The sequence below is a fragment of the Hemiscyllium ocellatum genome, chromosome 46 (genome assembly GCF_020745735.1).
Source record: "Hemiscyllium ocellatum isolate sHemOce1 chromosome 46, sHemOce1.pat.X.cur, whole genome shotgun sequence".
NCBI lineage: Eukaryota > Metazoa > Chordata > Chondrichthyes > Orectolobiformes > Hemiscylliidae > Hemiscyllium > Hemiscyllium ocellatum.
Window position 1 is genome coordinate 1,241,548 of NC_083446.1, and position 26,229 is coordinate 1,267,776.

Here is a 26,229-nt window from a genome sequence, read left to right on the forward strand (position 1 = left end):
TATTGGGGGAGGGGTGGGGGATTATGGGTGGGGGTGTATTAGGGGAAGGATGGGGGTGGGGATGTATTAGGGGGAGGGAAGGGGATGGGGGTGTATTAGTGGGAGGGATGACGGGTGGGGGTATATTGGGGAGGGATGAGGGGTGGGGGTGTATTAGGGGGAGAGATGGGGGGATGGGATGGGGGGGTGGGATGAGGGGTGGGGGAGGGATGGGGATGAGGGATGGGGGTGTATTAGGTGGAGGGATGGGGGTGTATGAGGGGTGGGGATGTATTGGGGGAGGGATGAGGGGTGGTGGTGTATTAGGGGGAGGGATGAGGGGTGGGGGTGTATTAGGGGGAGGGATGAGAGGTGGGGGTGTATTAGGGGGAGGGGTGTGGGGGTGTATTAGGGGGAGGGATGGGGGGGTGAGGGGTGGGGGTGTATTAGGGGAGGGATGGGGGGGTGAGGGATGAGGGGTGGGGGTGTATTAGGGGAGGGATGGGGGGGGTGAGGGATGAGGGGTGGGGGTGTATTAGGGGAGGGATGGGGGGGGGTGAGGGGTGGGGGTGTATTAGGGGAGGGATGGGGGGGGGTGGGGAGCAAGCGCCTGCCGCCACCAGCCCGCGCGAGCGCCCTTTCACCAACGGCCACCCGTCCTCGCGCACACTCCCGCCACTCCTCCGCGTGCCCGCGCACGTTACCGCGCGTGCCCGCCCTCTTCCCTCGAACCACCCCCTCCCCCCCTCCCCGGCGGGGGCTGGCCCGGGAGGGTTCACACTCTCTCTCTCTCTCCCCCCCCACCCCACCCCCCCTCCCCTCAACCCCACCCTCCCTCGACAGAGAGGGAGGGCCCGGAGGTGGAGGAGGAGGAGACCTCCCTCCCGCCCGCCTCTGTGTGTGTGTGTGTCTGAGCCTGCACCGGGAGAGGGAGATCCGCCGGGGAGAGGAGCTCGGCCTCAGGGAGACGGGGAGGGCGACATGGCAGCCAACATGTACAGAGTGGGAGGTGAGTGAGTGAGTGAGGGAGGGAGGCAGGGCGGCCCGCCCGCCCGCCCGGTGGCCACCCTCGCTGCCCGCCCGCCCGTGTGTCTCACCGGCAGGGGGGAAGACCTGAGAAACAACAAAGTGCCAAGCAGCAGCTAAAAGCAAACTTTATAACAAGAGGCAGACATGGAAGAGGAAGAGAGCAGCTCGAGCGGGGGGGGGGGAAGGATTGGGCTTAGACTGCAGACGGCGGGGTAGGTGGGTGGAGGGCGAGAGGGGCTGTTGGGGGGGGGGAAGGAGGAAATTGTGGGGACAAGGGTCAGAGACTGGGGCAAAGGGGGGATGTGGGGCCAGAGACTGGGGTGAGGGGGAATGTGGGGCCAGAGACTGGGGCCAAGGGGGGATGTGGGGTCAGAGACTGGTGTCAGGGGGAATGTGGGGCCAGAGACTGGGGCCAAGGGGGGATGTGGGGCCAGAGACTGGGGCCAAGGGGGGATGTGGGGCCAGAGACTGGTGTCAGGGGGGATGTGGGGCCAGAGACTGGTGTCAGGGGGGATGTGGGGCCAGAGACTGGGGTGAGGGGGAATGTGGGGCCAGAGACTGGTGTCAGGGGGAATGTGGGGCCAGAGACTGGGGCCAAGGGGGGATGTGGGGCCAGAGACTGGGGCCAAGGGGGGATGTGGGGCCAGAGACTGGGGTGAGGGGGAATGTGGGGCCAGAGACTGGGGTGAGGGGGAATGTGGGGCCAGAGACTGGGGTGAGGGGGAATGTGGGGCCAGAGACTGGGGTGAGGGGGAATGTGGGGCCAGAGACTGGGGCCAAAGGGGGATGTGGGGTCAGAGACCGGGGTGAGGGGGGGATGTGGGGCCAGAGACCGGGGTGAGGGGGAATATGGGGCCAGAGACTGGGGTGAGGGGGAATGTGGGGCCAGAGACTGGGGCCAAAGGGGGATGTGGGGCCAGAGACTGGGGCCAAAGGGGGATGTGGGGCCAGAGACTGGGGCCAGAGACTGGGGTGAGGGGGGATGTGGGGCCAGAGACCGGGGTGAGGGGGAATATGGGGCCAGAGACTGGGGTGAGGGGGAATGTGGGGCCAGAGACCGGGGCCAAAGGGGGATGTGGGGCCAGAGACTGGGGTGAGAGGGAATGTGGGGCCAGAGACCGGGGTGAGGGGGAATATGGGGCCAGAGACTGGGGTGAGGGGGAATGTGGGGCCAGAGACCGGGGCCAAAGGGGGATGTGGGGCCAGAGACTGAGTTGAGGGGGGATGTGGGGCCAGAGACTGGGGTGAGGGAGGATGTGGGGCCAGAGACTGGGGTGAGGGAGGATGTGGGGCCAGAGACTGGGGTGAGGGGGGATGTGGGGCCAGAGACTGGGGTGAGGGGGGATGTGGGGCCAGAGACTGGGGTGAGGGGGGATGTGGGGCCAGAGACTGGGGTGAGGGGGGATGTGGGGCCAGAGACTGGGGCCAAAGGGGGATATGGGGTCAGAGACTGGGGTGAGGGGGGATGTGGGGCCAGAGACTGGGGTGAGGGGGGATGTGGGGCCAGAGACTGGGGCCAAAGGGGGATATGGGGTCAGAGACTGGGGTGAGGGGGGATGTGGGGCCAGAGACCGGGGCCAAAGGGGAATGTGGGGCCAGAGACTGGGGTGAGAGGGAATGTGGGGCCAGAGACCGGGGTGAGGGGGAATATGGGGCCAGAGACTGGGGCCAAGGGTGATGTGGGGCTAGAGACTGGGTGAGGGGGTGATGTAGGACCAGAGACTGGGGTGAGGGGGAATGTGGGATCAGAGACTGGGGTGAGGGGGAATGTGGGGCCAGAGACTGGGGTGAGGGGGAATGTGGGGCCAGAGACTGGGGTGAGGGGGAATGTGGGGTCAGAGACTGGGGCCAAAGGGGGATGTGGGGTCAGAGACTGGGGCCAAAGGGGGATGTGGGGTCAGAGACTGGGGTGAGGGGACATGTGGGGCCAGAGACTGGGGTGAGGGGGGATGTGGGGTCAGAGACTGGGGCCAAAGGGCGATGTGGGGTCAGAGACTGGGGCCAAAGGGCGATGTGGGGTCAGAGACCGGGGCCAAAGGGCGATGTGGGGTCAGAGACCGGGGCCAAAGGGCGATGTGGGGTCAGAGACCGGGGCCAAAGGGGGATATGGGGTCAGAGACTGGGGTGAGGGGGGATGTGGGGCCAGAGACCGGGGCCAAAGGGGGATGTGGGGTCAGAGACTGGGGTGAGGGGGGATGTGGGGCCAGAGACCGGGGCCAAAGGGGAATGTGGGGCCAGAGACTGGGGTGAGAGGGAATGTGGGGCCAGAGACCGGGGTGAGGGGGAATATGGGGCCAGAGACTGGGGCCAAGGGTGATGTGGGGCTAGAGACTGGGTGAGGGGGTGATGTAGGGCCAGAGACTGGGGTGAGGGGGAATGTGGGGCCAGAGACTGGGGTGAGGGGGAATGTGGGGCCAGAGACTGGGGTGAGGGGGAATGTGGGGTCAGAGACTGGGGCCAAAGGGGGATGTGGGGTCAGAGACTGGGGCCAAAGGGGGATGTGGGGTCAGAGACTGGGGTGAGGGGACATGTGGGGCCAGAGACTGGGGTGAGGGGGGATGTGGGGCCAGAGACCGGGGTGAGGGGGAATGTGGGGTCAGAGACCGGGGCCAAAGGGCGATGTGGGGTCAGAGACCGGGGCCAAAGGGGGAATGTGGGGTCAGAGACCGGGGCCAAAGGGGGAATGTGGGGTCAGAGACCGGGGCCAAAGGGGGAATGTGGGGTCAGAGACCGGGGCCAAAGGGGGAATGTGGGGTCAGAGACTGGGGTGAGGGGGAATGTGGGGCCAGAGACTGGGGCCAAAGAGGGATGTGGGGCCAGAGACTGGGGCCAAAGAGGGATGTGGGGCCAGAGACTGGGGCCAAAGAGGGATGTGGGGCCAGAGACTGGGGCCAAAGAGGGATGTGGGGCCAGAGACTGGGGCCAAAGAGGGATGTGGGGCCAGAGACTGGGGCCAAAGAGGGATGTGGGGCCAGAGACTGGGGCCAAAGAGGGATGTGGGGCCAGAGACTGGGGCCAAAGGGGGATGTGGGGCCAGAGACTGGGGCCAAAGGGGGATGTGGGGCCAGAGACTGGGGCCAAAGGGGGATGTGGGGCCAGAGACTGGGGCCAAAGGGGGATGTGGGGCCAGAGACTGGGGCCAAAGGGGGATGTGGGGCCAGAGACTGGGGCCAAAGGGGGATGTGGGGCCAGAGACTGGGGCCAAAGGGGGATGTGGGGCCAGAGACTGGGGCCAAAGGGGGATGTGGGGCCAGAGACTGGGGCCAAAGGGGGATGTGGGGCCAGAGACTGGGGCCAATGGGGGATGTGGGGCCAGAGACTGGGGCCAAAGGGGGATGTGGGGCCAGAGACTGGGGCCAAAGGGGGATGTGGGGCCAGAGACTGGGGCCAAAGGGGGATGTGGGGCCAGAGACTGGGGCCAAAGGGGGATGTGGGGCCAGAGACTGGGGCCAAAGGGGGATGTGGGGCCAGAGACTGGGGCCAAAGGGGGATGTGGGGCCAGAGACTGGGGCCAAAGGGGGATGTGGGGCCAGAGACTGGGGCCAAAGGGGGATGTGGGGCCAGAGACTGGGGCCAAAGGGGGATGTGGGGCCAGAGACTGGGGCCAAAGGGGGATGTGGGGCCAGAGACTGGGGCCAAAGGGGGATGTGGGGCCAGAGACTGGGGCCAAAGGGGGATGTGGGGCCAGAGACTGGGGCCAAAGGGGGATGTGGGGCCAGAGACTGGGGCCAAAGGGGGATGTGGGGCCAGAGCCGGGGCGAGGGGGGATGTGGGGCCAGAGACTGGGGCCAAAGGGGGATGTGGGGCCAGAGACTGGGGCCAAAGGGTGATGTGGGGCCAGAGACTGGGGTGAGGGGGAATGTGGGGTCAGAGACTGGGGCCAAAGGGGGATGTGGGGTCAGAGACTGGGGTGAGGGGGGATGTGGGGCCAGAGACCGGGGTGAGGGGGAATGTGGGGTCAGAGACTGGGGCCAAAGGGCGATGTGGGGTCAGAGACCGGGGCCAAAGGGGGATGTGGGGTCAGAGACTGGGGTGAGGGGGAATGTGGGGCCAGAGACTGGGGTGAGGGGGAATGTGGGGCCAGAGACTGGGGTGAGGGGGAATGTGGGGCCAGAGACTGGGGCCAAAGGGGATGTGGGGCCAGAGACTGGGGCCAAAGGGGGATGTGGGGTCAGAGAATGGGGTGAGGGGTGATGTGGGGCCAGAGAATGGGGTGAGGGGTGATGTGGGGCCAGAGACCGGGGCCAAGGGGTGATGTGGGGCCAGAGACCGGGGCCAAGGGGTGATGTGGGGCCTGAGACTGGAGCAAAGGGAATGTGGGGTCAGAGACTGGGGTGAGGGGGAATGTGAGGCCAGAGACGGTACCGAGGGGGGTGATGTGGGGCCAGAGACAGGCAGAGGGGTGTACAGAGACCAGCACCGGAGTCTGGGGCAAGGGGAGACCAGAACCAGAGATCAGGGCCAAGGGGAACGTGGGGCCAGAGATTGGGGCGTGAAGGTGAACAGGGGCCAGAGACGGAGGGAGGGGCTGAACTGGGGCCAGAGACGGAGGGAGGGGCTGAACTGGGGCCAGAGACGGAGGGAGGGGCTGAACTGGGGCCAGAGACGGAGGGAGGGGCTGAACTGGGGCCAGAGACGGAGGGAGGGGGTGAACCGGGGCCAGAGATTGAGGCGTGGGGTGAACAGGGACTAGAGGCGGGGGCGAGAGGGTGAACAGAGGGCAGAGATGGCATGGGAGATGAACAGGGGTCAGAGATTGGGACAAGGGGGAATGTGGGGCCAGACACCAGGGCGAAGGGGAGACCGGAGCTAGAGTCCAGGGCGAGTTGAAATGTCTGGACAGAAATGGGGTGCGAATAGGGGCAGAGAGGGGGTGGATACTGGGGAGGTGCAAACAGGGACCAGAATTCAGGGCTAGAGATCAAACTGGAGGAGAGGCCAGGACAAAGAGCCGAAGTCCAGGGTGAAGTACAAAACAAGGCCGGAGACAGGTGCAAGGGGCTAACGTGGCTTTGGGGTTGCAAGTTGGCATTGAATTTGGGGATCAGGGCAATTGACAAACTGGCACCAAAGATAAGGATAACACCTGACTGGTTTTTGGGCGTGCAAGGTGAACAACTGAGTCAGGGTTTTATCATCTGAAAGGGGGACCTGTTGGGTTTTGAGAATTGATGTGAAGGACAAACCAGGTCTGAACTGGGACGAGGATTGGGGTGAGGGTTGGATCAGGGTTTGACAATCAGTTCCAAGGATGAATGGTGGTTTAGTGATTGGATCAAGGATTTTGGGGGATAAAGGTCAAGTTGTTGATTAGAGATTGGGCAAGTAAAATGTCAGGCGATTGGGTGAGGGACAAGTCAGTGTTTGGGAATGCGGGAGGTGATTTCAGGGTTTTGTGATCAGAGTAAAAGGTAAATTTTGGACACTAGGGTGAGAAACACCAGGCGATGATGCAGGCTGGAGTCAGCGAGGGGGCAGTCAAGCCGATGGAGGTGACTGGGCCCAGACACTGGGCTGAGGGGCAGACCAGGGTGAGGGGTGAACTCGAGTTTGGGGATGGAGGCATTGGTTGAGATGTAGGCTTGGAATTAAGTTTAGGGGTCAGTCAGAGTTTCGGGATCAGGGTGAGGGGCTCTGAGATCAAGGAACATCGAAAAGAGGGTCTGAGTGTAAGTATTGAACAGACATTTGAAATTGAAATCAGGAAGCGTAAGGACAATGATTGTATGATGAGCTAAAGAAGGGTTTCACACATAGGATTACCTGCCAAATAAAATGAGGTAACAGTCAAAAAGGATTTGGAGGTGGGGGGTATGTTGTGAGATTTGTAAAGATTTTGGCAGGAGGTCAGTGGGTGTTTAGTTTTATACCCCGTTGGACAGACCTGGCAAAAATGGAGTTGGTTTCTCAACGAGAAATAAAAATCAGGAAATGAGAAATAAAAGCCTGAGATTAGAGGCTAAAACTGACAGAAAGATATATATGTGAAGTTCTTACACCATGTGGGCAGGGTGAGGAGAGAGGTGAAACTGCTGGTATGAAAGTAGTGATGAGTCAGGGTAGTGGCGACAGCAACCATTTGGGGGTGGGAAGACTGGCATGCAGTCATGGGGAGAATGGAGGGAAAGAACGTGACAAAGTTTAAAGATCAGTGGAGGAACAAGGCTCCGGTGTTGAATGGAATAAGAGTTAAAAAGAATCAAAGGTATATCAAGCTAGAGTCATAAAACTCCTTGACTACTTTGTTTGGGGGCGGGGTCATATCGAGGTGGAATTTGAGAGTTTTCTCCTTGTACTTGCATTGTGAAAGTAAGGTTGGCTTTTGAAGGATTTCTGTCTCAGATTCAAGTCAGAAAAACGAGATGCGAATTCTCTATATTTAGAAAAGCTTCAGTCTTAATGTTAATGTCCCTGATCGCTCTCAACTAACTTGAATCCTGACCAACTACAAGAGACTGCCAAAGGACTGGGGAGAATGGTTTGGGGTAATTGAGATTAGGGAATTTAAAAGTTCAATGGGCGTGGACAATTTGACAGGAAAACTTGTGGTGTTGGGGACAGAGTTTTTTAAAAAATTCATTTGTGAGATGAGGCCATCGCTGGCTAGGCCAGCATTTGTTGCCCATCCCTAAGAGTCAGCCATATTGCTATGGGTCTAGAGTCACAAGTTGGCCAGACAGGTAAGAATGGCAGTTTCCTTCCACGAAGGACATCAGGGAATCAGTAGGTTTCTCCGATAATCTTCATTACACTCTTATTCTAGAGACTTTTTTTTTGATTTCTAATTCCACCATCTGTCAGGATTCAAAGCTGGATCCACACAACGTTATTTGGGTTTCTAGATTAACAGTCCAGTGATAATACACTAGGCCATCCCCTCACCCTTAGTCAAGGGATTGTTTATGGCTTGACAGAATGAAGATGAACCATAGTTTTGATGCCTGAATTAGAGCCTCACTGTCCCATGAGAGGGAATCGGAAAATCAAGAAACCACTGGCTTTTGTCTGTGACAGGATGTTAAAGGTGGGGCGTGTGTAGAGTCTTGAACAGTCGTGTGTCTTTGCAATCTGTTAGCCTTGGCGTGGGCTAAGTGTTCTTTTTGGCTTTCGCCGATGATGTGTTCCTCATGATCATGGACCCAGCTGATTTGTTGAGAATGCATGAGTGCCAGGGGTTCAGTGACCTCTGCAAGAATCAATTGGAATAAATATTTGGGATTTCTGGTCAGTCTGTGGCAGGTGAACCATCTGCCAGTGGAGTTTGTGCTTTGTGTGGAATGCCACTCAGCTGTTCTACTTGGGAGTCCATCTTTGCCCTGCTGAAGGATCCTGGCCAGCTAATTGGCAAGAGTTAACCTGAAATGGTAAAATGATTGACTCTCAATTTGAGGACATCAATGAGAGAGAGAACAGGGAGTCTTGGGCTGCTATCTCCCTCTCTTCCACATGCTGGGCTTATGGACTGCAATGAACTATGTGTAATACTGTGATATGTCACTTCATTTCACTCCTAGCGTAGAAGTTGTGCCATTTTACACATGCGAATACATATTCACCACATATATTCTCCTGGGAGAAGTGAGAAAATCCAGGGTCAGCAAAGGGAAATAGATAAACTGGGACTTTCCCCTCCACTTAGAGCATCTGTGCCCCACTGCCAAACCAGGAATTAAACGTCTATCCAAGGGCTTGCCTGGATAACCAAAGTGCCTGCCAGGTGCTCTGCACAATGGTGAAATGAGGACTGCAGATGCAAGAGATCAGTCAAGATCAATTTCCTCATTCTCCTCCTCCAACCTGCCAGCTCAGAACCATCCTCATGACCTGTCCTACCTGCCAATCTTCCTTCCCCACCTATCCACTCCACTCTCCTCTCCAACCTATCACTTTCATTCCCCACCTCCATCCACCTATTGCACTCTAAACTACCTTCTCCCCACCCCACCCCGGAGGCTCCCTGCCTCATTCCTGATGAAGGGCCTTTGCCCAAAACATCAATTTTCCGACGACTCAGATGCTGCCTGACCTGCTGTGCTTTTCCAGCACCACTCTAATCTTGGCTCTGCACAATGGACTGAGTGTTACCTATGAAGAAATTTGCCTTTTGTTGCAATCTTGGACCAACTTGAGAACAGGTCCAATGTCATGGTGAAGGCAAACAGTTTTCACTTGTTTAATTTTGCTCCTCTGTCTGATTTACCCATCTCCAAATTGTGTAGCTCCATGCTCAACTGTCCAGTGCCCTGACTCACTGCAATACTTGTGCAGCATAAGCTGTCATCATTAACATATCATACTGGATCTGTGTTATGAACCTCCCCAGGAGACGGTTTGCATTTACAAAGACACTCCCCAGGATCGGATCAGTGTTTATAGGGAGATTCCCGAAGAACAGGTCTATTTTTACAGGGAATTTGCCCAGGAATAGGTCAACAATTAGAGAGAATCTGCCTGGGACCAGGTCTGTGTTTACAGAGAGGCTCTCCAGAAGTGGGCCTGTGTTTACAGGGAGTCTCCCTGGGGCAGACCGGTGTTTGTAGGGAACCTGCCTGGTACTGAGTCTGTGTTTATGTGAAGATTCCTGGGGGTGGGTCACTTCTTAAAGGGAGGATGCCTGGGAGTAGTTCAATGTTTACAGGGAGTCTACCCTGGAGTGGGTCTACGTTCACAGGAAGACTCCCAGGGAGCAGGTCTGCATTTACCAGGAGACTCGCTGGGAACGAGCATGTGTTTACCAGGAGACTTCCTGGGAGCAGGTGCATTTACAGGCAGGCTTCCTGGGAGTGGGCCAGTGTATACAGGGAGGCTGCCAAGGAGCAGTCTGCGTTTACAGGGAAACTCCCTGAGAGTGGGCCTGCATTTACCAGCAGACTTGCTAGGAATGGGCCTGCATTTATGGGAAAACTCCCAGGGGCAGATCTATGTTTACATGGAAACTCCCCAGGAGGGAGGCTGCCCAAGAGTGGGTCTGTGTTTACAGGGAGGTTGCCCAGGAGCAGGCCTGCATTGACAGGGAGACTGTCTAGGAATGGGCCAGCGTTTACAGGGAGGCGAGGAGAAAGTGAGGACTGCAGATGCTGGAGATCAGAATCTAGATTAAAGTGGTGCTGGAAAGGCACAGCAGGTCAGGTAGCATATGAGGAGCAGAAAAATCAATATTTCAGCAAAAGTCCTGCAGGCAAAAGGGCTTTTCCTGTTCCTCGGATGCTGCCTGACCTGCTGTGCTTTTCCAACACCACTCTAATCTTTCCAGGGAGGCTGCCCGGGAGTGAGCCTGTGTTTACAGGGAGACTCCCAAAGAGGGGGTCTGTAGTTATCTGGAGGCGGCCTGCGTTTACAGGGAGGCTGCCCGGCAGGGGGCCTGCGTTTACAGGGAGGCTGCCCGGCAGGGGGCCTGCGTTTACAGGGAGGCTGCCCGGCAGGGGGCCTGCGTTTACAGGGAGGCTGCCCGGCAGGGGGCCTGCGTTTACAGGGAGGCTGCCCGGCAGGGGGCCTGCGTTTACAGGGAGGCTGTCTAGGGGTGAATTGCTATTTATAAGGAGTCTGTTTGGGAGTAGGTCAGTATAGTAGGAAGGCTGTGAGGGCTATATTTACTAATAGTTTGTATCACCTTTAACACAATTATGATGGGAACCCACTGCTATCGGTGGTTTGTTGGATTTTTGGTATGATGAGAATCCTTTCAGATTCTTCGGGATTTGGAATAGTCGACCTAAAATGGCAGCTGATTCTGTAAATAATTTTGAGGGGAATTGGACAGATCATTGAGGGTGAATACCTTATAGCATTATTTGAACCTATGGCTTCTTCTCTGTAATCACAATCATAATCAAAATGTGATGTGCTGAATAACCTCTGTACAGAAAGGCTCTGTGATTCCAATTTTATATCCTGTTTCCACCACTCTTTCAGAAGCACATTCCAGATTGCAACAATTCTCAGCATCAAATAAACATTCACCATTCCCTTTCTGGTTCTTCCAACAATTATCTTTAATATGTGTCCTTCTGGCTTTACCTTTGACAGCAATTTCTCCATAATTCCTTGATTTAGTCCCTTCATGAGTTTGAACACCTTGATTCAAGCTCTGCTCCGAGGAGAACAGTCTCAGTGTCTTCAGTCTCTCCACAGTTGCTGATGTCCCTCATATGATGAGGGCAGAGCAGTAGATGTGATCTATATGGACTTCAGTAAGGCGTTCGACAAGGTTCCCCATGAGAGACTGATTAGCAAGGTTAGATCTCATGGAATAAAGGGAGAACTAGCCATTTGGATACAGAACTGGCTCAAAAGTAGAAGACAGAGGGTGGTGATGGTGGAGGGTTGTTTTTCAGAGTGGAGGCCTGTGACCAGTGGAGTGCCACAAGGATCGGTGCTGGGTCCTCTAGTTTTTGTCATTTACATAAATGATTTGGATGCAAGCGTAAGAGGTACAGTTAGTAGGTTTGCAGATGACACCAAAATTGGAGGTGTAGTGGACAACGAAGAGGGTTACCTCAGATTACAGCAGGATCTGGACCAGATGGGCCAATGGGCTGAGAAGTGGCAGATGGAGTTTAATTCAGATAAATGCAAGGTGCTGCATTTTGGGAAAGCAAATCTTGGCAGGACTTATACATTTAATGGTAAGGTCTTGGGGAGTGTTGCTGAACAAAGAGACCTTGGAGTGTAGGTTCATAGCTCCTTGAAAGTGGAGTCACAGGTAGATAGGATAGTGATGAAGGCGTTTGGTATGCTTTCCTTTATTGGTCAGAGTAGTGAGTACAGGAGTTGGGAGCTCTTGTACCGGACATTGGTTAGGCCACTGTTGGAATATTGCGTGCAATTCTGGTCTCTTTTCTATCGGAAAGATGTTGTGAAACTTGAAAGGGTTCAGAAAGGATTTACAAGGATGTTGCCATGGTTGGAGGATTTGAGCTATAGAGAGGCTGAACAGGTTGGAGCTGTTTTCCCTGGAGCATCAGAGGCTGAGAGGTGACCTTATAGAGGTTTACAAAATTATGAGGGGCATGGATGGGATAAATAGACAAAGTCTTTTCCCTGGAATCGGGAGTCCAGAACTAAAGGGCATAGGTTTAGGGTGAGAGAGGAAAGATATAAAAGAGACATAAGGGGCAACTTTTTCACGCAGAGGATGGTACGTGTATGGAATGAGCTGCTAGAGGAAGTGGTGGAGGCTGGTACAATTGTAACATTTAAGAGGCATTTGGATGGGTATATGAATAGGAAGGATTTGGAGGGATATGGGCTGGGTCAGGCAGGTAGGACTAGATTGGGTTGGGATATCTGGTCAGCATAGACAGGTTGGACCGAAGGGTTTGTTTCCATGCTGTACATCTTAGATTTGGATTACTTACAGTGTAGAAACAGGCCCTTCGGCCCAACAAGTCCACACCGACCCACCGAAGCGCAACCCACCCATACCCCTAAATTTACCCCTTCACCTAACACTATGGGCAATTTAGCATGGCCAATTCACCTAACCTGCACATTTTTGGACTGTGGGAGGAAACCGGAGCACCCAGAGGAAACCCACGCAAACACGGAGAGAATGTGCAAACTGCACACAGTCGCCTGAGCCAGGATTTGAACCCGGGTCTCGGGTGCTGTGAGGCAGCAGTGCTTGCCACCGTGCCACCCATCTTTATGACTCTATCCCTGGTCATTTCCAGTAAATATCGCTCCATGCTCTTGACATCCTTCCTGAAGCATGGGGACACTATGGTCCAACTGGGGCCTATCTCACTGATTTAGAAAGGTTCAAATTTAGTTTAAATGAGTTGGTTTGAAGAGTGAATTTCAGGAATGGGGTGGATTGTGACTATACTGATACACACATTTGACAGTTGTGCATTGACTATCCCAGGCACATATACTGGCATGGTCATTTGGAGGAGAATGGGTGTTGCCCAAGGAGCTATGAGTCACTGCCTTGAGAGAGAGAGAGCGAGAGACAGAGGAAATGGTTGCAGGGGCAGGAGCAGGGGAATGCATTTGGCTCCCGCAGCAAATTATACATGCAATATAGAAGCACTTCAGTTCAAATTATTACCCTATCCATTTAGCAGTCAATGGGCTAGTTATGTTTGGGAGTGGTTGGCTTGTGACAGAGCTGTTGGTGGTAGGGGTGATAACAAGCAATGCTGTCTTGCTGTTGCGACAGGGCAGGTGTATGGTTTCGATCTGCGGAGTGGTGAAGTCTAAACGAGGGCTTCCTGTAATTGTGCTGCAGCACGTGAAATGGTTGTCCTGTGTGTGTTTTGTGTATGACACTGTGTGCCTGGGCATGTTGGAACACCTGTTTCCCCAGTTGGAGGTTAGAATGGTGGTGGGTGACTGTCCTGCTGACCTGTCCTCATTGAGCCCAGCTAGCTGTTGGCTTTCATTTCTGATTTTTAAAATAACACAGACTTATTGAGTGTTTTTTGTTGCTCTTTGTAATTCAGTTGTTACTATCAGGAATCCTGGCAAGAAATAATTTCTTGTGAAATGTTTTCTTCCTTTTCCTTATTGCACCTATTTGCCCTCCTCTCCTAAGATTTCAATACTTGTTACACTATCCCGTGGCCCGGAGCCTGCTGCTCATGTGCAGACCAGTTTGTTGAGAGACAGCATGCTGATCACTTCATGAGGGCATTGGGGCTGAGCTATAGGGGCCACTGGGTTGGGATGAGCAGCCACAGACTTCTCAAACTCTAACCTTTCATCTTGACATTAACATTTACTTATGAGTTTCTATCAGCCATGCATACTTCCTTGGCCAGGCTGAGGGAAGGCCTCTTTGTCAGAGAGTTGCTGCTGAGGGAGGGTGCATTGTCAGAGGATCAGTACTGAGGTACTGTCGCATTGCCAGACTGTCAGAACTGAGGGAGAGTTGACCTGTCAAGAGATCAATCCTGCAGAGTCAGAGGGTCAGCGCTGAGGGAGCGCCGCACAGCCGGAGGGTCAGTACTGAGGGAGCGCTGCACAGTTGGAAGATCGATATTTAGACAATGACATGCTGTCAGAGGCTCAGTGTCATTGAAGGGTTAGTATTGAGGCAGCCCTGTAGTGTCAGAGGTGCAGTCTTTTGAAATGAGATGGTAACCAAGGCTTAGTTAACTTAAATAGTTTTCTGCGACCAAGGGATCTATCTCTCCTCCTGTTATCCTGGCCAATATTTAGTCCTCGTAACAAAATCTCAAGCAATGGTTCACCCACACTTTTGCTTTCCCTTTGGATTGTTATCAGAGTCCAGCTTGTTTATCCTCCTTACTCATTGCTCCTGGAAAATGGCTAGATCCTGGCTTTGAGGAGATTTTCCCTGGTGGAAAATCATAGCGTGAACTCTCATAATGCAAAGGCAATATACTGTAGGTCCTGTAAATCTGAAAGAAGACTCAATGTGGAAATAACTTAAGAATTCTGCTGATGCTTTTTAATCCCTGATTTTCCTATCTAGGTAAAAAATAAATATGCTGTTAGTAAGGAGGATAAACAAGCTGAAAAGGTGAGTCATCTCAAAACCCTAACTCTGATAACAGTCCAAAGGGAGAAGTAAAAGTGTGGGTAAACTATTGCTTGAGATTTTGTTGCGAAGACTAAATATTGGCCAGGATAACAGGAGGAGAGAGAGTTTTCTGTGACCAAGGGATCTATTTAAGCTAATTAAGCCTCGGTTTACCATTTCATCTCAAAAGACTGCAACTCTGGCTGTACAGGACTCCCTCAATACCAACCCTTCAATGGTACCGAGCCTCTGACAGCACGTAATTCATGAAATATTGACCCTCCGACTGTGGCATTTCCTCAGCACTAACCCTTCAATTGTGTGGCACTCCCTCAGTTCTGAACCTCTGGCAGCACTACCTCAATATTGATCCTCCGACATTGTGTGTGTGTGTAAAAGAATTGGTAACTGAACTGTCTCCTTTTCCAGCATAATGTCTCCCTGCCTTGCATATTCAGACTGAGAGTCACAGATTTACACAGCACAGAGCGAGACTGTTCGGCCCATTGTGCCTGTACCAGCATTTTTCATCCAATTAGTTCCATACGTTCATTCTTTCCCCATAGCCCTTTCAAGTATTTCACCTTTTACTCAGTGTGTCACAAACAATTGCTAATTATGTTGTATCATTTTTCAAGATCAGTCAACCTTTATGTTGAGATAAATACACGGCACAAACCACATTTATATACTTTTAAAAACTACTTTTGTACTAATTTACCAATATCTTAAACTGTTGTTGCCATCTAACAGTCCTGTTCCAGTTTGGGGTTTAGTCAGACATGAAGACATAAAGCAGCTATTTTCCTATTTCTGGATTTACAGATTGAGATGCATATAAAGGACTGAAGGGCTGGAATGTTTAGAGCAATAGCCAATGACCATCAACTTCAATCTATGTCCCTCTGGTTACTGACATTACCACTACTAGAAATAGTTTCTCATTTACTGCATCAATACCAGGTTACTGCCTGAGCATCCATAATTTTGTCTGCTCTTAAAGAATCAATTCAGCTGCTTCAGTCTTTCTCAGTTACTCATCCTTGGAACCATTTGATATTTGCAACAGTTTTTAACATGTATTTAAGCTGACCTACCATAATGCTCCTTGTGGGGAATGATTTAGATTGTGATGTGAGGTACTACAAGAGAGATTGATTGCCAACCCGACCTGTCATTTTAGGATCAATGATAGCCACAGTTTAATCAGTAAAACACACAGAAATGTAAGAGAATAGGATGTGTGTCCAGCATGAATCTACAAAGAGGTCAAGGTGACTTAAGTGATTGGGCAAGAAATTAACAGATTGGGTATAATGTGAGGAAATGTGACCCTCACTTTTATGGGAGAACAAAAAATCCAATGTATCACTTAAATGGAGAAGTTGCAGAATCGTGAGATAGAGAGGAATCTGCCTTTCGTAGGACATGAGTCATCAAAGGTTTGTATGCAGGTGCAGCAAGTCCATTGAAAGGTAAATGGAATGGTAGCATTTATTGTGAGGGGAATAGAATATAAAAATAAGGTGTACACCACATTGGTGAAACCACATTTGGAGCACTGTGTACGGGATTGGCCTCCTTATTTAAGGCTGTAATTGTACTGGAAGCAGTTTCAAAGTGGTTTCACTTATCTTAAAAGGAATGTGTGGACAGGCTGAGCCTGTATCTATATTTCAGAAGAATGAGGGATGATTTTATTGAAACAGGAAAGACCCTGGGGGAACCTGACAGTGGATGCTGAAGGGGTGTTTCTCTTTGTGAAAGAAACTGGAACTAGGGGGCAAGTTTAAAATTAGGCATCTCCCATTTAAGACTGAGTTGAAAATTTCTTCTCTGATGGTTGTTACTCTGTGAAATTCTCTTCTGCAATGAGCAATGGAGGATCACTGCATTTAATCAAGTCTGAGTTAAACAGTTTCTCAATTAAAAAGAGAGTTAAGGTTGAACGGAGGTAAAACAACAGTAGTGTGGCCACAATCAGATCAGCCATGATCTTATCAAATGACAGACTAGGTTTAATGGACCCATTGGTTTACTCTGCTCCTTGCTCATATGCATGTAAGTAGAGGCTAAAGCTCAGATACTCTGGGAAAGTGATGTGAATTGGGGCTAATTACAGTTGGATGTTTCTATAGACTGACAAGCACTTGGCTGCTCCTTGCACTGTATCAATATCTCTACAAGGTCAAAAAATGCAGCAGGAAATAACTGGAATTGTCACTCTTTATGTATCTTTTTGAAAAGATTGTTCAATTGTGATTCAGTTTTTCATAAATTGAGTAAAATGCTGTTATTTAAATGATGGTCAGATGGACAAGAAGAAATAGAGAAGGGGGATGTGTGGATGGAATGAGGCTAGGTGCACAAATGGTAGCTAATGGAGAACAAACAGCCTCTAAAGATCCCAACATTTCTGTCCTTAATACAATGATATATCTTCTCAATCTGTGAATCTAGAAACAGGAAAATAGCTGCTTTGTGTCTTCATGTCTGACTTAATCCTGACCTAGAACACCACTGTTAATTGGCAAGAACAGTTTAAGATATTGGTAAATTAGTCCAAAAGAAGATTTTAAAACTATATAAATGTGCCATGTACCTATACCAACATAAAGGTTGACTGATCTTGAATGATTTACAAACCACAGTGTAAATTCCCTCTTGCATTTTGCCTTTCCATCTCTCTTGTTGCCACTAATAAATCAACTTTGTAACCCTCTGTTGGCTAACCATTCTTGTCTGGTAATGTTCCATACAAATTAGGTCAGTGGATAATGCTCTCTTGTGTTTGAATCACAGTTTCAAACCTCTCATCAGAGATGGATATCCTTGATATGTTACTGATGGAGTGTTGCGCCTTCAGAGGGTCAACGCTGAAGGATCATAGCATTGTCAGAGGGTTGACATTGAGGGAGGTCAACACTATCAATGATGTATCAAGGAATGCCATGTAGTCGCGGGTCAGTGCTAAGGGTGCGCTGCTCTGTCGGACGGTTAGTGCTGAGGGTGTGCTGCACTGTCAGAGGGTCAGTGCTAAGGGAGTGGTTGCACTGTCGGAGGATCAATGCTGAGGGAGCACAGAACTGTTGGCAGGTCAGTGCTGAGGGCATGTGGCATTGTAGGGGTTCAGTACTGAAGGGCTTATTGCACTGTCTGAGGCACCATTTCTCAGCTATTAAATTGCAATATCTTTTGCTATCTAGTGTGAATCTGTAGGGGGAGGGAGGAAAAAAAGATCCCATGGCTACAACTGAAGAAGAACATGGGGGATTTCTCCCTGTAGTTCTGGGGCCAGTATTTATTCCTCAGTAACATCACTAAAAGGAGATTATCTGGGTCATTTGTTATGTTAATATTTGCTCTTTCTGTGCAAAAGCTGGCTGCTGATTTTCCTACATTCTGACGTGGCACAGTGCTCTGGGCAGCATGGTGGCTCTGGCAGGGCAGGGGACCCGGACTCGGTTCTGGCCTTGGGCGACTGTCTGTGTAGAGTTCGCATATTCTCCCCATGTCGGTGTGGGTTTCCTCCAGGTGCTCTGGTCTCCTCTCTCAGTCCAAAGATGTGCAGGTTCGGTGGTTTGCTTGTGTTAAATTGTCCATAGTGTCTAGGGATGTGCAGCCTGGGTGGGTAGGTGAGTTAGCCATGGGAAATACAGGGTTACAGGGTTGGGTAGGGAGGTGGGTCTGGGTGGGATGCTGTTCATGGGTTCGGTGTGCACTCGATGGGCCAAATGGCCTGCTTCAACACTGTAGGAAATCTGTGCTTCTGTGATAAGTATTTCTTTGACTGTAATTGCTTTGGGACATCATGATGTTGCAAAATGTGCTGGAGAAAAGGGCATCCCACTTTTTCTTTTTTTTTCTTTCTATTTCTTCTTCCTCCTTATCTTTTTCCCCCTTTCTGCCTGTGCTATAGCTTGCGATGTGTTTTGTCCTCATTGAAAGTGCTATGGAAGGTAAGGTTGGGTATGCAGTCAGTTTGGCTAATGTATTGTCAGCTCTGCAGCACAATCCAGCTTGTTTCAGTAAATTGAAGCTACTGTTTGGCTGCATTACTGTGTCCACTCATTGCCTAAAACCCTATTTCACTCAGGCCATGATTGTTTTATGCGCTAGTGAACTACAGCAGGGTGGGATGCGTCCCTATTGATCAGTTGTCTAAAAATTACAGATCCTCTGACATAAAAACAGGAGGAGGTGTGTAGTCTGCATTTATTACTACCAGTAGGAGATGCTTCTTTATCTGCTAAGGGACCATTTCAAACCACAACCCCATCTCCCAGCTCCTCTCTGCCAGTTTGAGGACTACAAATCAGAACCCGCAAGCACAGTTAGAGCACCAGCTTGCTGTCTCTTGTTGTTTTTGATGGCATTGAATGTTTGAATTTATTCTGCAAACTTGTTAACCTGGTGTCAGCTGTGAATCAATCGGTAGCGCACTCACCTCAGAGTCAGCCATCATCAGTTCAAGTCCCTCTCCAGAGTCTAGTGCATTGAATACAGGCTGACTGAGGGAGTGCTGCAGTCTCGAAGGTGCTGTCTTTCAGATGTGATGTTAAACCCAAGCCCGTCTGCCACCCCAGTTGGAAGTAAAAGATCTCTCAGCCACCATTAAATGAAAACGGTTAAGTTCTCCTCGTAGTCCTGTAGCTAATATTTATACCTTAACCAACATCACCAACACAGATGACCTGGTCTGTTCATGATCTCAGAATGTGCCGAAATGCCTTGCAGTGACCATGGGATTTTCCATGCAAAGCTGAGAGGATGGACAGGCTCTCGGTTCAGCACATTGTCCAAACAAGCAGAAAATTGAAAAAGAACTTGGCTTAATGGGTCAATGTTTTACAGATGGATATTAGTGAGTTGTGTACTCCAGCAAGGTCACGAGTGTGTAATCACTGCCCTTGCCATTCAAGAAAGGTCAAGAGTATCAGGGACTGCCCGTGCACCCTCAACAATTTGGCACTCATTAGGATCAGAGAACAGCAACCTGTTCTTGCTTTGCTGTGGCAGAGGTGCTGGCTAGAGTTTTGAAAGCACTATTTGTTCTGTGAGCAGACACACAGAAAATCAGCCTTACAATGCATTTTCTAATCGTGTCCTTCTATGTCTCTTCCAGATTATGTTTACTTTGAAAACTCCTCCAGTAATCCATACCTTATCCGAAGGATAGAGGAACTGAACAAGGTACAGCCTTTATATTCTTTAATGAGTGCACTGATGGAGATGAGCATCAGCCTTGTGGTAGTATGGGGTGATGGATATTTCCGTCTCCTGCCTCTATTACTTCACAGATCAGAGGGCTGATAGGCAACCTGCTCCCATTCCCTTTTTTAAAAAAAAGACATACACGACATCAACTGTACTGTGGAGAGGTGATGGTGTAGTGCTAATGTCACTGGATTAGTAATCCACAGCCCCACTCTAATCTTCAGGGGACATGTGTTTCCAGAAGATTGGTGATTTTTGAATTCAGTATAAATATGGAATTAAAAGCCAACCTATGACAAAAAAAACTCTAGTTCTTTAATATCCTTTAGGGAACAAATCTGCTGACCTTGCCCAATCTGGCCATGTGACATTTGACTTCAAATCCACAGCAGTATGGTTGACTCAAAACTGCTGCTTGAGGTGGCCAAGACAGCCACTTGATTGTGTCAAACTGCTACAAGATCTAAGGAAACTAACAAAAATAGACAGACCACTCAGTATCAACCTCAGTAAACCTAGGTCTGTCGATCCTGCAAAGTCCTTATTACTAACATCTAGACATTTATTGGGACAGCTGTTTCACAGACTACTCAAACAACAGCCAGGCACGGTCATTCTCACAGAGTCATACCTTGGAGACAATATCACAGACACCACTACCACCATCACCATCCCTGGAATATCCAGTTCCACCAGCAGAACAGAGGTGGCAGCACAATGGGGTACAGTCAGGAAGAAGTTGACCTGGGAGTTCTCAACGTTAATTCAAGACCCCATGAAATATTACTGCATAAGGTCAAACATGGGAAGGAAACCTCCAGCTTATTACCACATACCATCCTCCCTTGCGGCTGATGAGTCATGATGAATCACTCCTTTCTGTTGTACAGCACATGGAGGAAGCACTGAGGATGTCAAGGATGCAGAATACTCTAGGTGGGGTACTTCAGTATCCATCACCAAGACTGGCTTAGTAGCAGCATTATAGACCGAGCTAGCTGAGTCCTAAAGGATGTAGCTGCTAGGCTACGCATGTGGCTGCTGGTGAGGGAACTAACAAGAAGGAAAAACGTACTTGAACTTATTGTCATCAATCTAACTGACACGTATGGTGTCTATCCATAACAGTTTTGATAGGGCTGACCATTTCGTGATTCTTGCGGAGATGTATTCCTGCTTTTGTGCTACGTTGTCAAACTACATTGTGTTAATTACCAGGTAATCTGGTTTTCAGTGGTGTTGGTTGAGGATTAGATATTCACTCCAAGACACTGGGGAGGGCACACAGGTCTCAGTTTTGAGTCTCATACTCCAACAGTTCAACACTGAGAATGTTGACCTGGATTATGGACTGCATGTCTTTAAATTAAAGGAACAAGACCAGCAAGCAGCTGTCAAGTCGACAGGTGCGCTGTGCTCAATGAAGTTGATTCTAATTGGATACTACATTTAGCTTTAATGCCCCTAAGCTGGGGTGTAGAAGTGACTGTACAGTCATCTCTGAAAAGTGAACAAGAAATATGAGGATGGGAACTGGCCCAGTCGTGATGCTTCTCATGTTTGAGCGGTCTTTGACTTTACACAAATGGCACTTGGCACATCTTTCGTAGAATGCCCAGGCCAGCGTTTTTTGCCCATCCTAATTGGCCTTGAATTGAGTGGTTCACTCAGCCATTTTAGAGGCAGTTGAGAGTCATAGAGATGGACAACATGGAAACAGACCCTTCGGTCTAACCCGTCCATGCCGACCAGATTTCCCAACCCAATCTAGTCCCATCTGCCAGCGCCCGCCCCATATCCATCCAAACCTTTCTAATTCATATACCCATCCAGAGGCCTTTTAAATGTTGCAATTGTACTAGATTCCACCACTACCTCTGGCAGCTCATTCCATACACGTACCACCCTCTGTGTGAAAAGTTGCCCCTTAGGTTGGATAAATAGACAAAGTCTTTTCCCTGGGGTGGAGGAGTCCAGAACTAGAGGGCATAGGTTTATGGTGAGAGGGGAAAGATATAAAAGAGTCAACCACGTTGCTGAGAATCTGGAGTCACATGTAGGCCAGATTGCTTAAGGATGGCAGATTTCTTTCCCTGAAAGGACATTAGTAACCCAGAAGGATTTTTACTACAATTTATGGCACCATCATTGAGATTAGCTTGTTTATATTCCAGGTTTATTTATTGAACATAAGTATCACTAGGTGGCTTGGAGGGATTTGACCCCATATCTCCAGAACATTTACCTGGACCTCTGGATTACTAGCTCAGTTATATTACCCCATGCCATTGTCTGCCCATGGAAAAGTGTCTTTATAAATCATAGGAATTTTTTTTTTAAGAAGACCAAAGCTTCATTTTTAAACAGGAGTAAAATGTGTTTGAATTTAGTAGAAGCCCAGCGATAAATTGTTCAGCCCGACTAGTCTATGCTACTGTCCATACACTTAACGACTGACTTATTTACTGTGCTGCCGCTACCTCTCCATATTGCTGCATGCAGACTCTCTAGTTACCGTCCACCTCCCTGCTGCTGTAATCCCAGATGACAGTATTCCCAAGTGACTTGCTGCCTGATTTTGTTATTCCTGCACTGGAGTAGGAGGAGCGGGAAGGTTGTCAAGCGGGAATTTATCTCCTGGGTTGTTGCCTCATTCTCACTACTACCATTCTGTGGCACAACCTATTGTCAGAACTCTTTCCATTCTGCAGGAATACGACTCCTGCACATGAATTCAAACCCCAGAAGGCATTTTTGCATCTTGCCCACCAACCAATTGTCACCTTTTCTGAATCAGGTTGGCCTTTTGTTTAATTATGGGGGGAATGTGGGTGTCACTGGCTAGGTCAGCAATTTTTGCCCATTCCTAGTTGCTTTGGGGGAGATGGTAGTGAGCTGCCTTCTTGAATTGCTGCAGCCCATTGCTGCACAAACACCCACAGAAATATTAACGAGGGAGTTCCAGGATTTTAACCCAGTGGCACTGAAGGATCAGTGACGTATTTCCAAGTCAGGATGGCGAGGAGCTTGGAGGAGAACTTGCAGGTAGTGGTATTCCCATATATCTGGTGCTCTTTCCTTTCGGGATGTTAGTCATGGGTTGAGAAACTATTGTTTAAAGAGCCTTGATCAATTTCTGCAGTTAATCTTGTAGATGGTGCACACTCCTGCTACTGAATTGGTGGAAGGAGTGAATGTTTGTGGCTATGGTGCCAATCAAACTAAGGAATGGTTTTACAACCCATGCTGACTCCGAACCGAGACTAGAAAATTGCATCTCAGCTGATCTGGACTCAATCCAATGTTCCCCAGCTGAAAACTCTATGCATAACCGTCTGCACCAATTCAAGATCAATTCTGCTCCCCAGTTATGTCCCAATTTCTCCAGCCCACTCCATTCCACCATTGGGAATGATCTTATCCCTTTTTCTCTTGCAAATCCTTTCCCAAAAATCTATCTGCCTTCCAACCTCTCCCCTTGCTTTCAAAAGTCTCATGGCTATTTGAGCTTGAGCTTCTTTCAGCATCCTCCCTCAAAGTCATAGACTTTTTTTGCTGCTTAACTATGTGTTTTTCAATTTAAATATTCTTAAAGAAAACAGAGAAAAAAATAAAACTTTTTTATGTAGAGGTTGGCCGCTGAAAAAAAGCACTTTGACCAGTTGATTATCCTTGAAGGCAAGAGAATTAAATGTCAGATGTTTCAGAGCCTGGTGTTCGAACTGACGTGGTCAAGTCACTCATCCTGCATCATCTGCTCCATGGCTTGCTCAGGAAATACAATCTTAAGATGTTCTTTCAAGCACTCTCTTGAAATAATGTATAAGTTTCACCTTGAACTTAACAAGATAATATTTCTTTCCAGAAATAAGAGCGATCAGATAGACACCTTGTTCTTGGTAAGCATTCCTCCAACTCAGCTTGTTCTTAGTCTGCCTTCAACTGAACCAGCTAAAACAAGCACCTCTCCAAACCAGTTACTGTTCAGAAAAAGCCCAGCTGAGATTTACAGCACAGCAAACGCCTATCAGTAGTGATATGATTTTCAGGAAGCCTTTTTCAAACAAATTTCCAATGGCCTCTTGTAAAGAAACCATTCCAGGTTTTTCCACAAAACTTGAAATACATTCATTTCAACAATCCTTCAATACTTCAGTAGTCTCATCACTCTTCAGTACAAAGCGTCTTCATGACACCTGTACAATAATTCTCTGGCAGGACGAGAGTAGTTGTTGGTCAGCAACTTGGGTTAAAGTAAGGAATGGCATGGTGGTGGAAGTGTCAGGGTGGTGGAAGTGTCGACCCAGGTCACTATTCAGTGTCCTCAGCAAGTACATGTGTCAGGGGATTGAGTAACAATCAACTTGATGCTCATGAAAAACTACCGCTTGGGTAGGGTGCTGCAGCAGTGGTGTAGGAATGCACCAAATAAGAGCAAAAGTAGGTCATTTGGCTCCTTAAACCTACTCCACTGTTCACTAAGATCATGGTTGATCTGAATGTGGCTTAATTCTGCTTTTCTGCCTGCCTCCTGTGCAGTCAAAGCCCAGAGAAAGCCAGTAATGAGAGGAGAGAGTTAGAGAGAGGATACAGAAACCAGTGAACATTACAATTCTTGTGAACTGTAACAATGACAAAGAGGGTGATTGACATTTTGTTTCTGGAGATTTAAAGGCAACCTTATAGAAGTTTATAAAATAATGAGGGTTATAGATCGAGTTGATGGCAGGCATCTTTTCCCTGGGATGGCGGATTTCAAGATTGGGGGTACAATTTAAAGATGAGCGGAACATAGAACATCTCAACACAGTACAGGCCCTTTGGCCCTTGATGTTGCATCGACCTGTGAAACCATTCTGAAGCTCATCTAACTTACACTATTCCATTCTTGTCCATATACCTATCCAATGACTATTTAAATGCCCTTAAATTTGGCGAGTCAACTACTGTTGCAGGCAGTGCGTTCCACACCCGTACTACTCTGAGTAAAGAAACTATCTCTGCCATCTGTCCTATATCTATCAGCCCTCAATTTAAAGCTATGCCCCCACATGCTAGCCATCACCATCTGAGAAAAATGGCTCTCGCTGTCTACCCTATCTAACCCTCTGATTATCTTATATATCTCAATTAAGTCACCTCTCAATCTTCTCTCTAATGAAAACAGCCTCAAGTCCCTCGGCCTTTCCTCGCAAGACCTTCCCTCATAAGACCTTCTCTCCATGCCAGGCAACATCTTAGTAAATCTCCTCTGAACCCTTTCCAAAGCCTCCACATCCTTCCTATAATGCGGTGACCAGAAGGGTACGCAATACTCTAAGTGTGGCCACATCAGAGCTTTGCACAGCTGCAGCATGACCTCATGGTTCCAGAACTCAATCCCTCTCCCAATAAAAGCTAGCATACCATATGCTGTCTTATCAAACCTGCTCATCTACACTACCAAGAAGCTTACCATTAGCCCAATACTCTGCATTTCTGTTGCTCCTTCCAGAGTGAATCACCTCACACTTTTCCACATTAAACTTCATTTGCCACCTCTCAGTCCAGCTCTATAGCTTATCCATGTCCCTCTGTAACCTATAACATCCTTCATCACTATCCACAACTCTACTGACCTTAGTGTCTTCACAAATTTACTAACCCATCTCTCTACGTCCTCATCCAGGTTATTTATAGAAATGACAAACAGCAATGGCCCCAAAACAGATCCTTGTAGTACACCACTAGTAACTGAACTCCAGGATGAACATTTCCCATCAACCACCACCCTCTGTCTTCTTTCAGCGAGCCAATTTCTGACCAAACTGCTGAATCACCCTCAATCCCATGCCTCTGTATTTTGTTCAATAGCCTAACGTGGGGAATCTCATCAAATGCCTTACTAAAATCCATATAGGAGGAGAAAGTGAGGTCTGCAGATGCTGGAGATCAGAGCTGAAAATGTGTTGCTGGAAAAGCGCAGCAGGTCAGGCAGCATCCAAGGAACAGGAGATTCAACGTTTCGGGCATAAGCCCTTCTTCAGGAATCTAAAATCCATATACGCCACATCATCCACCTGTTTGGTCACCTTCTCAAATAACTCAAAGTTTTGTGAGGCTCGACATACCCATAACAAAACTTTGTTGACTCTCCCTAATCAACTTATTCCTTTTTAGATGATTATAAACCCTATCTCTTCTAACCCTTTCCAACACTTTGCCCACAACCGAAATAAGGCTCACTGGTCTATAATTTCCAGGGTTGTCTCTATTTCCCTTCTTGAACAAGGGAACAACATTTACTGTCTTCCAGTCTTCTGGCACTATTTTTGTAGATAATGACGACATAAAGATCAAAGTCAAAGGCTTTGCACTCTCCTCCCTGGCTTCCCAGAGAATCCTAGGATAAATCCCATGTGGCCCAGGGGACTTATCTATTTTTACACTTTCCATTATTGCTAACCCCTCCTCCTTGTGAACCTCTAGTCTAGTAGTCTGTATCTCTGATTTGGAGATGCCGGTGTTGGACTGGG

The 26,229-nt window shown here is 49.4% G+C and overlaps 1 protein-coding gene across 5 annotated transcripts in view; it reads left to right on the plus strand.

Annotated features, from left to right (window-relative positions):
* Positions 1–742: 742 nt before the first annotated feature.
* The window catches only part of mta2 (metastasis associated 1 family, member 2), a 79,208-nt gene continuing 53,721 nt past the window's right edge, over positions 743–26,229 (plus strand). For 3 of the 5 annotated variants that reach the window (XM_060855840.1, XM_060855842.1, XM_060855841.1), the window contains exons 1-2: positions 744–988; positions 19,623–19,690. In XM_060855840.1, coding sequence (XP_060711823.1) covers positions 961–988; positions 19,623–19,690 — 96 coding nt within the window. In that variant the 5' untranslated portion in view covers positions 744–960. Of the gene's footprint in view, positions 989–19,622; positions 19,691–26,229 lie in introns of all 5 variants that reach the window. The other 2 variants (XM_060855845.1, XM_060855843.1) reach the window with 2 other exon arrangements.